Source organism: Acyrthosiphon pisum, chromosome A2, assembly GCF_005508785.2.
Source record: "Acyrthosiphon pisum isolate AL4f chromosome A2, pea_aphid_22Mar2018_4r6ur, whole genome shotgun sequence".
Taxonomy (NCBI): domain Eukaryota; kingdom Metazoa; phylum Arthropoda; class Insecta; order Hemiptera; family Aphididae; genus Acyrthosiphon; species Acyrthosiphon pisum.
Window position 1 is genome coordinate 95832646 of NC_042495.1, and position 14306 is coordinate 95846951.

The 14306-nt window shown below is 28.5% G+C and overlaps 1 protein-coding gene and 1 long non-coding RNA gene across 3 annotated transcripts; both read right to left on the reverse strand.

Annotated features, from left to right (window-relative positions):
- Positions 1-622: 622 nt before the first annotated feature.
- On the reverse strand, positions 623-4357 carry LOC100167942. 2 transcript variants are annotated; one of them, XM_001950481.5, is made up of 4 exons: positions 4224-4357; positions 3704-3968; positions 2621-2876; positions 623-1207 (listed from the first exon to the last, which is right to left on the reverse strand). In XM_001950481.5, exons 2-4 carry the CDS (start codon positions 3890-3892, stop codon positions 864-866), a joined length of 789 nt encoding a protein of 262 aa, XP_001950516.1. In that variant the 5' UTR covers positions 3893-3968; positions 4224-4357; the 3' UTR covers positions 623-863. The 2 variants fall into 2 exon arrangements, with proteins under 2 accessions (XP_001950516.1, XP_029344873.1); XM_029489013.1 differs by lacking the exon at positions 4224-4357 and adding an exon at positions 4084-4108.
- A 2723-nt stretch (positions 4358-7080) lies between these two features.
- LOC103309936 lies at positions 7081-10968 on the reverse strand. The gene is made up of 6 exons (XR_510880.3): positions 10826-10968; positions 9727-9735; positions 9292-9306; positions 8543-8575; positions 7568-7672; positions 7081-7493 (listed from the first exon to the last, which is right to left on the reverse strand). It is a non-coding gene; the product is annotated as an uncharacterized LOC103309936 (long non-coding RNA).
- Between the last annotated feature and the right edge of the window lie 3338 nt (positions 10969-14306).

Genomic DNA, 14306 nt, shown 5'->3' on the forward strand with positions numbered 1-14306 from the left:
ATTTTTATCAACAAATAAATAGTGGTTTTGTGGACATTTGCTTGCAACAAATGCTTGTAAAAAATAGTTGTTCCTATGTTTCATTAACGTATTTTCACTGATTCTCTGCTAGTTGCTACATGTGTATGCTACATAAAACTAAATATTTTTATTTTTTAAATTTTAATTTTGAGATCTATATGATCCAACTATTTGAGTGTAAAATAATGCGAGTCCGGGTTTCCTAAAGTTGTACGGTTATCGTAAATTAATAATTTTTAGGAACTTATATAGAGTGAGCAGTGAAAGGTTATTTATATTTTTAATATAATACTAATAATACTACTTATAATAAAAACTTATGAGGAATTTTATACTACGTTTTTAAGCTATTTTGACCATTTTCTGTGCTTATTCTATACCTACATTCGTGAATTTATTATTATATTAATAATTATATTATTATTATCATCTCTGACGTCATTATCGATGTACACTTGAGGCGCAGATAAGCACCAACGATTAACCACGGATGCGCTAGAGACTTGACGTATGTATAATAGGTACCTATAGGTACTTGTCTATTAGATGATATTTAGAATTTAGATCTCAGGTTTTCATGCACGGATATTAAGTCTATAAATTAATCGTTCACCCAGAAATGCGTGAAGCAGTCGGGCATGATACAATTGCGATATATTAATGAATATAGCTTTTAGACATAGAAAAAACATGCGATTATGGATATCGAATAGTATGTAAAATCCATATAATTATATATAGATAATACTTGATGTCCAGTTGCGTAAATTTGAAAAACATTATTTATAACATTTCGTTTATAATATAATAATCATAATTTTCTATACTGTAAAGATTAGAACTCAGAGAGACTCATTGTCAAGACCGTCGATGGACAAACCCGCGTCCTGGGCGGATTCCTCCTTTTCCTTCTGATCTTCGACAGGCAAATACGATATTTGCAATTGTGTCCGGCGGTTATTTCTACTGAAATATTTGCTACTGAACAGATGTTCACGTCTCAGCCGGTAGTATACAAAGTACAGTGGATAAAATTCATAATCGTTGTACTTTACATATACTTTGTGGCATATGCTAACCGTCGTGTCCGCACGGTCGGGTGGTACGATCAAGGACCTTGCGAACATCTCCTTCGGCACGTACGTTACACCAACCAGCACGCAGCATATCATAAGCACTCGTGAGTCTGCAGTAGGTAGGTCGCGAGAACAAAAAAACAAAAGAAAAGCTCACATTATTAACAAATGTGACTTAGATATTATTAGATATAAATAGTATGTATTTGGGGGTATCTGAGTCGATATTTGCAGGGAAATGAGAATAAGTTCATGCGTGTACATTGAGCACTGCTTATAGTGTGTAAAATTGTTTTTTTTCATACTTGCAAAAATATATTAACTGTACCGATAAAACAAAACATTTAATTTAAACTTTATTGTTTATTAACTAATATCATTTTTTGAAGTATTATTATAATTACTAATTTAGTAAAACAAATTGTGTTATTAATCTGTAAAAGTATTCATCAATGATTGATACACAGTATTAAATATACAATTATATGTTGTAAAAAAACTAAAAACTAAAGTAGGTAACTACTAACTACTAACTAGTAACTACATAAACTAAACGAAACTAAGACTTGTGTTAATATTAAATAGAAAAACTTACAATATAAAATGTAATAATACATACAACTATACAAGTGTCTAAATTGTGTAATATACTAATATGCAACAATTTATGAATTCAATTATATAAATATATGAATATAATTTTTTTTTTGATTTTACTAAATTGCTTATATGTTATAATTTAAATTGAAATAATGTTCTGAGAAACAAAAAAGTTGTAAACAATTGTGTGATTTAATGTTTCATAATAAATAACTATAGATGCAATATATGGTACACATATTTTTGCGAGTACAAAGTCGTTTCATAAACAATATTTACCGTATAAACAAAATTCGATAAATGTTTAAGCCAATAATAGCAAATTGAACTTTATCTCCCTGTTGTAAAAATTGACTCGAAACCCATAAATTCATACGTCTCCTTTAATTAGTGGTACCTATAGATGTACCAGATATCTAAAACGGTTCTATTATAATATAATCAACAAGAACAAGGTGCAGTTTCTTTGAAACGTAACGACTAAAAATAAAACTTAATCTATTGAAAAGTATTGACGTTTTTAACATTTTTATTGTTGTACATAATTTAAAGCCATTTAAAAACATAATAATTTATTTTTACTAGGTTCCTATTTTTTTTTTCATTTTTTATGTTTTTTACAATTTGAATAACGTTGTACATTTTTGATTGGATAAAATAGCCCATGGACATTATACAATGGATTATAAATGGATAGGTTAACAAACTTTTAAAGAAAAAGCAATGATGCTATGACATATTCTGAATAAAAAAAAGTAAGGTAGGTAAGTACTTATATAGTGAACGGTAACAAATAAGTCAAAAAAGATTCAGTAAACATCCGAATATTTTAACGAGTTTTTAGTGGGTATGATCCGTTTTTTGATGCTTATTATTTAATCGACAAACAAACATTAATAACAAACACTATTATATTATTATACCTTCACCGAGGTGACTATTTGCATAATAGTTAGCGTAGTCGGCGTCGCTACTGAACGACACTCCACACCCGAACTTAGCGCGCTCAGTGCGCCTCCAGTCGAGTCCGCTCTCCAGTGATTCCAGGGCGCTGGACTCAGAGGTCACGTGGTACAACAACTTCTCCTGGACACCTTGCGCCCTAAATTCTTCCTTGCTCAGCAAATACATGCCGTACATCTGCGGGGCGTGGACTTGACGTATCTGTTTGATGTCGCACTGAAATATTAATCGACATCTTATTATAATACATAATATATTATGTTATATGCAAATATATTATTATTTACTAATCAATCAAATTGTGTCAGGTTTAATACTAGACTTTAGAGGTAGTAAATGCTTAAAAATTAAAATATAGGTAGGTACTATTTAAGATCGATAATTATTCGTTATAAATATAAAATAATATGTTAGTGTTCAAAACCTCTAAATTGTTATGAGAAGCACGAATTAGCTCTTCCGCTCGCACACAAGCATTGCTTTTTGGATGAGATTATGTACCTGCATATTATAATAATATGTTAAATTCTTGTATACTCTTTTAGATTCTGAACAAAGCTATGACAAAAAATATATTAGAACTTTTTTCAAGACATTACAATTCCAGCCCTAATAATGATTGTGATAATTGACCCAGACAAATCTAAGGTGGTTAACTGCCTGTACTTGCCTCTCCTGCTGACACCTTTGCATGGTATCTATAAAAGGAATTTTAACGGCCGTGGCTCAAATTAGGTTTTACGCCCTGGGTGGCTGCCTATTTTAGTGAACTTTATCTATAAAGTTTTTTAACGGTATGATATCAGCGTGACAGTATACCCATCACTGTCAAACTTAGTATACATTTTGATAGCGGAAAAATAACGGAAAAACTAATGTGAGGCAAATGGGTGGGTCATTGGTAATACAGGTACGAGTATTATGAAGTAATACTTAGCGAGTAATGCTTTTTAATAAATAATACTAATTAATAATAATTACTAAAAACTACGTGGTCAACCGTGTATTAGGTACCGTCACTGATCAATCGTCGCAGTACTCACGGTGGGAAATGTATTTTTTACGAGTTGTTCAATTTTCTTGTAGCCTTTGCTGTTCACATTGTTAAGCAGCTGACGGTTGGAGTCATACATTTGGTGGACTACGAACGGCGAGGCACGTTGCAAAATATGGCCCGCAGCGTGCTTGGTAAGTTCCGACTTGTCTGCCCTACTTCCGCTGCTTCCACTCATCGTCGTTGTGTAAAATCACAGCGGATGAACAGAATATTATAATATTGAAACGTCTGCTGTTTGAGTGGTGAGGTTACTGAAAAGAAAACACAGAAATTATTGACGGAAATGCAAATTTTTAGGTGTGTCAACGCTCAACCACTATTTAACTGGTGTTTAAAGGGTTTGCCAATTTCAAACTTTATAATTACTGTAATTGTCCGCAATAATTATTTAATTAACTTAAGTTAACTCTTTAATTAATTTTAGTTAATTATACGTATGCCATGTTAATATATTATCTTCCGTATCGAACGCTTCGTAGCTATATTAATTATAATTGTTTGCTTACCTGGTTGAGTGCTTCTAAAAAAATATGTCACGCACGGCGATGTCGATGCCGGACTCGTTGAATACAAGTAGTCGAAAATGCTAGCTTTACAATAGATAATTGGTTAGATATTGTACTATGATTCCTCGTTTTTATTATCGCGTTAATATTCATAATTACTGTTATTATTATGTTATCAGTGACGTGGAAATTGGTGCTCACTGGTAGAGCAGTTAATCAACGGACGCTAAGTAGGTACCTATATCTAAAGTATTTATTTAAATATTTACGATGTTTGTATTTTATTAGCTTTGAAGAGATCTAACACTTTAGCGATCCTCTCAAACTCAACTGTGTTATATTTTTGCATTAACAGTAAACCACTAGGTACTGGGAACTGGCTACACACCGAATTCCAATCAAAGTCAGCCCAAACATAAAGTGTATAGGTAGTTCAAAAAAATACTGCATATAGGTACCTATATGAAATTAATTTATTAATTTATTTATTCATATAAACGGACTTCAGTCCTATAATATACGTCTATTATAAACGCTAGCACAGTAAAAATTATACATGGTGTGTGAACTCTGATGTACAGCAAGATTACATAAATATAACAGAAATATAAGCTAAGAAGCATATTACAATTGAAAAGTTACAGATAAAAATGAAGAAAAACGTATAATTAAATAACAACAAAGAAAGATATAAAAATGAGACGTGCTAAACATAATAAAAAGTAGTAGAATTAACCGCAGCCATTAAGATATTAGAGGGAATGTTTATCATATAGTTTATTTTATAAGGGATAGGATAGAGTAAATCTCTATTTCTAGTATTATGGAAGTTTGTTTTAAAATGAATAAGGAAAAAGAACTCTTGACTATCAATCTTCCGTATAAGTTGGTAAGTTATGTACAATTATAGGTATATAAATATATATTATATAATCCATATGTTAATAAGAATAAGCCGATTTATTCATTAAAAATTTGATTTTCTGGGACTGATAACTCTATACCTCTTTTGAAAACATAACAATTTATTATTTTTTTTTTTATTAAATAAACCATTCATAATATAAAAACAAAAATTCTATTAACATTTTGGTTTATATACCTATCTTCAAAAAGCAGTGCTTGAGTTGAAGGTAGATAGTTGTTTTCTTATAATTTACCTACATACTATACACATTTACAATGATAGAAATATTTAAATTCAGATACAAAAAAACTTGATAAAGATTTCTTAATATTAATATAATATTATTTTAGTCTAAGATGTTTCTTAAAATTATTATTTTAATAAAACTAAATTTTTTTCCTTTAGTCGTTTGATTCAGAATATTATCTTCAACGTTTTATCAATTGTAAAATATACAAACTCTACTGTAGAAATCAAACTCAAATTATCTTGTACATTTATTCGACAAATAAGTATATTATATTAATTTCTCATTTTGCACAAATACATAAATACAAATTATATTAGTATATTTTAATTCGCCCACTTTGCTTGTACCTAGTAGGTATTGTTCAATATAAAGCTGATATATTCGTTGATATAATATGTCTCCACTACATATGTGCACTGGGACGTTGTTGATGTTCAAAGTCACTGCTACATAGGTAGATACACATATAGATAGGCCATAGGCGTGACGTAGTTCAATTAATAGTTATTTATGTATATAAGTTACTTTTCTCCTTCGTTATTTGCTTTGAACTTAATAGTCATAGAATCTGCATAGTTAATTGGTTAGCTAAAATTATTTTTTTCGTAGCTATTATTCACAGCGTATGATGTGCATAAATATTGCATATTACTTAACTTAATAGTAATTGGAATTGACAAGAAAAAACCATGAATTATCTTTCACTTTGGATATATCTACATTCGTGACTACCATAGGTAAAGATCTTTTTATGGACACTGATTGCTATCCGAATGTTATTAAAGTTACAAAGCACATAGTACAATTATAAATAATATTTAAACAATAATACAATCATTTTAATAAAATAATGTACCTAATAAGTAGCAACAATTATATTATTATGATCTATATAATATCTATACTTAGATGCTAATATTATGATAAGTAATAAACTAATAGAAGCTTTTAGAGATTTTTACATACAAATTATAGGCACTTTTATTTGCGTTAGTTCATTTATAGGTAATAGTTTCTGATAAGATGCGTCATAATATAAAAATTGTCCAGCACTTGAAAATGTATCTTTTAAAAATGTTTGCAAATAAAGACTGACTTTTAGTGTTTTTGTGTGTATGACTTTGGGTATAAAATTATTTAAATTATCAAAAATATTATAATTTTTAAATAATACATTTGTTAAGTAGATAACAGCTATGCCTAATAATCAACTTTAAATACTTCCATTATGACATAGGTACTACTCTCAGAGTCATAAAATAACTCACTAATTGTGTGTGTAAAGATAAATTACAATAATATACTTTAAAAGTTTCAAGTGTCTATGAATAATATTTGTAATAAAATAACTAAAATTGTTATTCTTTGTATACATATATAATATCGACCAAATTTGAACTTAAAATATTATCTATAAAAAAAAAAAATGTGTTCATATATTTTTTAGATTTTTTAGTTACAGTATAATATGGTAGTCGTGTATAAGTATATACATATCGTTTCCTTATAAGAAACCTACAAAATAATTTATTCACCGCTCCTTCTAGAATCTGAAAATTATTTATGTTTTATATTTTTATTTCCTATGTTGTATATTGTTTTTTTTATTTAAATTTTGCTTAATTTAAAACGTACTTTATTTATAAATATTAGAAATAAAAATATAAAACAGTTTATATATATACATAACTACTTTATTAATTCAAAGCAAACTGCACAAAATACATAATTTTCTGTGTGGAACAGAAAACTATAATCAATACGTATTACATACATATATAAAATTGTATAATTAAGGAAATACATTTAAAAAAAGTAATAATAATAGCAATAGTAATGATAAAAGGGAAAGAGTTAAATTGTGTTACAATATATAATTGTGCAGGTAGAAAATGTATGTAGTTTATTATAAGAAATGTGTCTTTTAGGATTAAAAGCAAAAAAAGTTAAAGAATTTTATATTCTCCCACATTATAGGTAAGTGCATTTTGTTTTTTGTAAATCGTGTAAGGAAAATCTCATAATAATAATTATAATATATTATTTAAATTAATAATGACTGGGGCTGCAAAATAGTGAATTATCGGTAGTTGAAAATATGTTTCAATTCAACCTGAAAATATAATTAGAATCAATTTAACATATTCTACTAAATAATTTAATTTGTATTTATCATAAAATAATTACCCAGCTAAAATATTGAAATGTTAATTTCTTAATATACAACGTTTTTTAAATAACTGCGGTTGTCATCGATTTTAATGCCACAAAATCTTGTTGCCGGATTAGCATCTGAAAAATAAATTTGTGTTTTTGATTTTTGACTTTTGATTATGTGAATTTTATTATATTATATTCATAGTACTTGATTGTATACGAATAAAATGAAGAACAATTTTCACCGCAAATCCGGCTACATTTTATTCAACTCTAACCGATTGTAGTTATTTTTACAGTGAAACAATATTGTAATTTTATATTATCATAAAATGAAAAATAATTTTTAAATTTTCCGATTTTGGTAAATCTTACCAATAGGTACTTTTTATTGAGACTAAAAAATGTTATTAAAAGAATAAAATCCAAAAAAATAATATATTTTGCCCAACGCGTCCATGTGTCAACAACCAGACCCGTTAATGTCTCCTGGACCCTGGATGTCCTGTTCTAAATTATAATCACGCTATTTACTTGAACTGGTTATTTTCTCATCTCACACAATGCAATTTCTTTAACGTATTTTTTACGTATACGAATATAACCCACAGACATTCCTAAACGCTACGGTCGATCCCAACTCAGCATTTATCTAGAACGTTGCCTTAATCAGTCATTAACTTGAGTCGGGGGCCAACACCATTTACAAAAATAATTTTTTTCTATTTAAAATTATCATTACGTATTCAATATTAACAAAAACTCTAACAGTATTCAAACACCATAGTATTCTTATTTTACGATCAGTCACGCTTTGGTTGACATTGATTAGGTCATATAGACCCTATGTGGCTATGTTATATTTTATATATATAAACAATTTTATTAATATACATATAAGTAATATTATACGTAGGTAATATAGACTATAATTACTATTACAGTATTCATAATCAATTTTAATTTTTAATAAATTCTAGTATATCATACGCTAATCATACATACCTTTCATATAGTTACTGAATCTTATTCCTAATTCTGTAAAAATAAACTACATTGTTACAATTTCCAATTGTTTGTGGTGTATATCTACATTCTACATCGTATATGTCGGTAATCATTAGTTTAATTACCTATTAATTAATAGGTATATTAATTTTAGTAAACTCAGTAATAGCGTATAGGTAAAAGTTGAATTAATACAAATATATAAAGTAGGCGTTTCTGTATTACATCAACAGTCTACACATTTTACGTTGACAAGACTCTTTAATCAAATTGAGTAGGCCTATTTTTTCTTAAACAACTCATAATTTTGCTACCTCTATATTAAACACATCATTAGCATGCAGCATTTAAACGACATTATTTAGTGCACCAAATCTGGTTACCTATGTGTTTTTACTGTTGCAGCACCAGTAGCGTATCTAGGATTTTTTCATGGTTGGGAGGGGGGATATAAAGATTTTAATAGACATATTTAGTTTAAACATATATTCATATTATAATATACATATTGTATTGTATACAGAATATGTTTCCGGGAGGGGGGGATGTATATGCCATGAAAATGCAAATGTAAATGCATGAAAATTGTTTTATGGTTAAAAGTTAAATGAAAGATATTACAGAATGTAATACAAAATAGCAAATTCCATCATGTTTTTATAGTGTTTATGGTGAAAATTTAAATTAAATTGTTAAATAAATTTTACATAAAATTAAATCGAATATATTATAAATATAGTACATACCATTCGCTATTTTCTCTAAAAAGAAGAAAAATTATAATAACTTTTGTGTTATGAATGTGATATTATTTTGATTGAACCTACTATTAAATCTTATACACATAATAATACAAATATACAAACACTTTAAAAATATAATGTTAAAAGTTAAATAGTATAATTTAAAATATAACGAAATATTGAAAATAATAATTTTTTAAATGTTGGTTTATATTTATAGTTTATAAGCACAGAACCAGGTGAATAGGTAATAATAGGCAGACTAAGTTATACACTTATATACCCAATATTAGTTATCCACAACTAAGCGGATTCATATTCAACAGGGTATTCACAGTGAGTAAGCAAACATTTGAGGATGGTGATCCTTACAAAAATTATGAGACACATAGAATATTATAAACACAAATAAAAATTAAAAATACAAAATGCACGTACTTTTCTTTTCTATAAATAAAATAATAAACATACTATTTAATAAATAATATTAAGTCTTATGATTCACTGTCTATGAAATCAGAGATGAAGTAATATTTTGCCGTCAAAGGTCACTAATCCCTTGAGTGCTGAATTAAATAATCCTACTATGTCTTCCTGGAAAGCATTAATTTGTAATAATAATTTTACCACCCACTGATAAAATGTCATTTTACGTTTTATACGTTGTTTTGTTTATTAAATTTTTCGGTCATAAAATCGATTCGTCCATACGGTCTACGATACTCCGTATTCCGATTGATAAAAGCGAAAACGCATAATATAACATACGTTGCTAGAACTCGTGGATTGCCTTCACCAGGAAACCACGGCTATAGATAGTATGGTTTCCCATCGACTCATGATTCCCATACTGGAAAAGTGTCAATCGAAATGAATCTTTTTAATCAGTATTAAATTTAAATTAAACAGCTGGAGATTTAAGCACTAGCGCTTATATGTCATAGTGGCTATCACGCAACTACAATTTACATTTGAAAGGTAACTGCATTTATAGTGACTACAACAATCAAGCGCTAGTGCGGAAATCTCCAGCTATTTAATACTGATTATAGAGATTCATTTCGGTAGACTCTTTCCTAGATTCGTTGGGCAAACATACTATCTTTAATCGTGGCTATAGCACATATAATATGCGTCGCAAGCACTCAAAGGGCTAAGCAGTAACTCCAAGAACGTAAAAAAAAAACAGTAAAATATTAAAAATTATCGTTGGAAAATCCATGAATTCCTTCATGTTCCTTCACATCTCATAATCGAAGACTTTGTAGTTTGTATGAATTATGATAAAGAAAAGAGGTATGTCAGCAACTTTGTGATATGCATATCCGCCATATTGCTTTTCTCCACAAGGTTTAAAACATAGGCATGGATAATAAAATTGATTGCCAGCGCAATACCTAACACATAGGAACAAGTGGAGATGCGCAAACAAGATTCAAATTTGGAATGTTATTGAGATATCTCTTTTATTTATCATGGTATAAATAATGACCATAAGATATATTTTACAAAATAAAACTGATTACGTAATACGTACCATCATCGACTGGAATAAAATGAAAATTGTAGTTATTAATTTTTATAAAATATTAATATTAATGTTCTGTTATAAGATCACATGAATTAGACTATTAATTACAGACACGTGGTTTAAAACTAATGTTGAAATTTAATTTACTTAGAAACTTTTAAAAACAAATTAATTATAAAGATAAATAAAATAAAAACACAAACAATGTTACATACACTCTTCTGAAAAATAAGAAAATAATGTTAATGTAAAATTATCATAGGTGTTATTTGTTTAAAAATGTTAAATTAAAACTTAAAAGCATAGAAGATAAAATTACCTACTGTAAAATATTACAACCGTTTAATTAGAATAAAAACTCAATAATTAAGTGTTTACCCTAAAATTAAGTTTAAATTATTGAAGCATTGTCTATACTTATGCAGAACGTAAATCATTAGTTAAAAGTAGAGAAATTAACTTTACAAAGACCAACGAACCATTTTCAGAAAAATAAGCACTATCAATAATATAGGTACGTATACCTACCAAAAAAGACCGATCTACAGTACATTTATATGACGTGTCGTATAATCATGTAAGTTATTGTGATGGATGTGTTAAATTTAAATTCAATGATATAAAATCATTGTATGCGAAAAACAATTCTTAGGGAAGACAAACCGCCAGCCTATATTACCAAGTAGGGACATTTCACTATATTATTATTTATTGGTATTAAAAAAGTTTACATATAATTATATATTTTAATCAAAACAAAATAGCGAAAATACGAAATTTTAAATAAAATAGAAAATGGTGACACGTTAGTAAACCTCGCTAACGAATTTAGAGTAGGTCATGCTACTTATATATGATATAAGAAAAAATAGCGAAAAGATAAGGTCTTTTTTCAAAAATAACGAAAGTTTGAAAAGTATGCGCAAAAAATTAAAAACTGGTGAGTTTCCTGAAGTTGAAGATGCCTTGTACTTATGGTTTTTGCAAGAACGTAATTTATTATTTATAATTTAAATTAATTAATTATAACCATGTACGTATTAGTATTTATATTTTATAATAATTACAATAAATAAATAATAAACATTTTAATAATATTTATTTTTTATATGTATCAGTAAAAATGTAAAATTCAATAAGTAAAAATGCGTTTTTATGTGAACCCCTGTTAATCCGCCGTTTTCGTTAATCCGGCAGTAGCGTAGTCTGATATGTGTCGGATTACGGAGATTGTACTGTACTAAGTTGCGTAGTACCTACCTAGTGTGTCCCGTTATGGCAAAATAGAGCTCACACAAAAAAAATAGACGTTCAACTAAATTGTCTATGTTCTACTATATGTCTAGATGTAACACACCATACGAATAAAAGAATATATTATTCATCATTTATAGCTTGTATAACATCTAACGAATGTTCCAGATATGAAAATTGTATTTTATATGATTTTCAGTTGATTGAAAAACAATTAAAAATATTTTTTATGTACATTATAACTAAGAAACATTCAAACAAAAATGAATTATTAAGATCTACAAAATATAAACACAATAAATGTTACATACTTTTTTCTGTAAAACAAGAAAAAAATATTAATAATTATCATAAGTATAACTTTTCTAAAAATGTTAAATCAAAAGTCTAGAAGAAAGCCTAGTACTGTGAAATATCAACACAATTATTGTAATAGACTTATTTTAAAGTTAATCATTTATAATAACATATAATTATAATAGCATCAAAATAAACTAAAAAAACAAGAATAATATCCACCTATTATAATATAGGTACTAAAAAAATGTATAGTAATAAATATATGGATATCAGACCTATGGACTTTTTAAGTCATTCGACAATTTAGAATTTCGTCAGCTTGAAACCAAAATATGCTATTCAAAAATATTAAATTCTTAAGGAGAGCAATTCAACACATCTATAACTGTATTATCTTCTTTTATAAACTATGATTTTTAGTAATTGTCAAATCACTAATTTATTTGACCACATAAATATAAGCTACAGTTGTAACACTATAGTTAATAATCAAAAATATTCTATTTATATCACTTTTAATACTTAGATAAAATATCATTATTGAAATGCAATTCAAATGCAATCTTTTATCGCTCATTATTTTAATTTGGCTATGGCTCAGTAAAATAGTGTCACATTTTGGCAGGAGGAGATGGAAAACGAATAGATATTCGTCTCCAGTCAAAACTCACCAACTTCCACTATAGTGAGTCAAGTCCAAACAGGCTCATTGTCCATTGAATTATTCATAGATGGTTGATATCCCGATATTTTTTGCTTTTTTGATATTGGATATTAGTCTGGTGTTCATCGTCGTCGGCGAGGTTCAGTTCTCTTCGTCAGCTGTGTTTCTCTAGCCAGTTCACCGGTGATGCTGTTGATGCAACTATAGTTCTATGTCTTCTGTTTCTTCTGAATCTTGGTAGTAGATATTGAAGGTTAAAGAGTTTGAGTAGAATTGATATATCCCTTGCATGCTTTACTTTGTGCTGGTAGGCTGAGAGCTTAATAATGGAGTACCAGGTTTTTAACTCTTATCTCCTGCATAATGTTCTAGAATTTAGATGATTTGTTAATTATTAATGTTGGCTATTTTTAGTTACTGGTCATGAGTTTTTAATCCTGAATAGATTAACTGGGTTTGGTCAATATGTATTTATATGTGAATAAAATCAATGGTTCATCTCGAACTGAACTGTTTGCCCCTCCCCCCCCCCCCCCCAACTAAACAGCGGACGGTGATGTTTCGAATGAACTGCTGTGAGGATCAATGGGGTATGTCGATAATATGATTGACATTGGTTTTCCTCCAATTTTAGCTTGGGGATTTAAAGGGACCCTGCTCTGCGGCCGCACATAGAATAATTAGTAGTATATGTATCAATTTAAATATTGACATTTTAACGAATAATGGAGTTGAACTTTGGTGTTATAGCACTGGTTACAATGAAGCCTATTGGCTCTTTAATGTTTAAATTATAATATTTTGACAAATGTCGAGTCTGACTCCTAAGTATTTAACGTGGTTTGACCTGATATCTCCTGTAAAATGTACCTGTATTTATATTTTATATATCTTTGATTATCGACGTTAACTGGTTTACACACTCACGTTGAGGCGAGTTAATACCACACAGTCGACACATTGTTTGGTCTTGCTCGTGTGTCACATTAATTTGTCTCCGGTGTTTATGCTGTCGAGTGGTTTAGCTGGATTTCTGTTCGTATTTTGATTTCTTGATAGCTTTCATAAGAACCGTGTTAGTAAGCGTGGTGTGTACCATTACAATATAATATATAAACCACGGATTTTATTAAATGAATACATTTATTTTATTTTATTTAGCATATTTTAGTTCCAAGCACAAGCATTGTGTTAGTACTAATTGGAAATTTCACATTAAACTACTAATTCAATAAAAATACATAATCATTACGTACCCAGATCGACTAC

What these genes read in the sequence shown, in the direction of transcription:
- LOC100167942 (XM_001950481.5), bottom strand. Translation starts at nt 3,892, where the DNA reads ATGAGTGGAAGCAGCGGAAGTAGGGCAGACAAGTCGGAACTTACCAAG. An exon ending in TAAAAAATACATTTCCCACC is followed by an intron (nt 2,877 to 3,703) that starts GTGAGTACTGCG and finishes TTAATATTTCAG; the next exon opens with TGCGACATCAAACAGATACG. An exon ending in AAATAGTCACCTCGGTGAAG is followed by an intron (nt 1,208 to 2,620) that starts GTATAATAATAT and finishes TACCTACTGCAG; the next exon opens with ACTCACGAGTGCTTATGATA.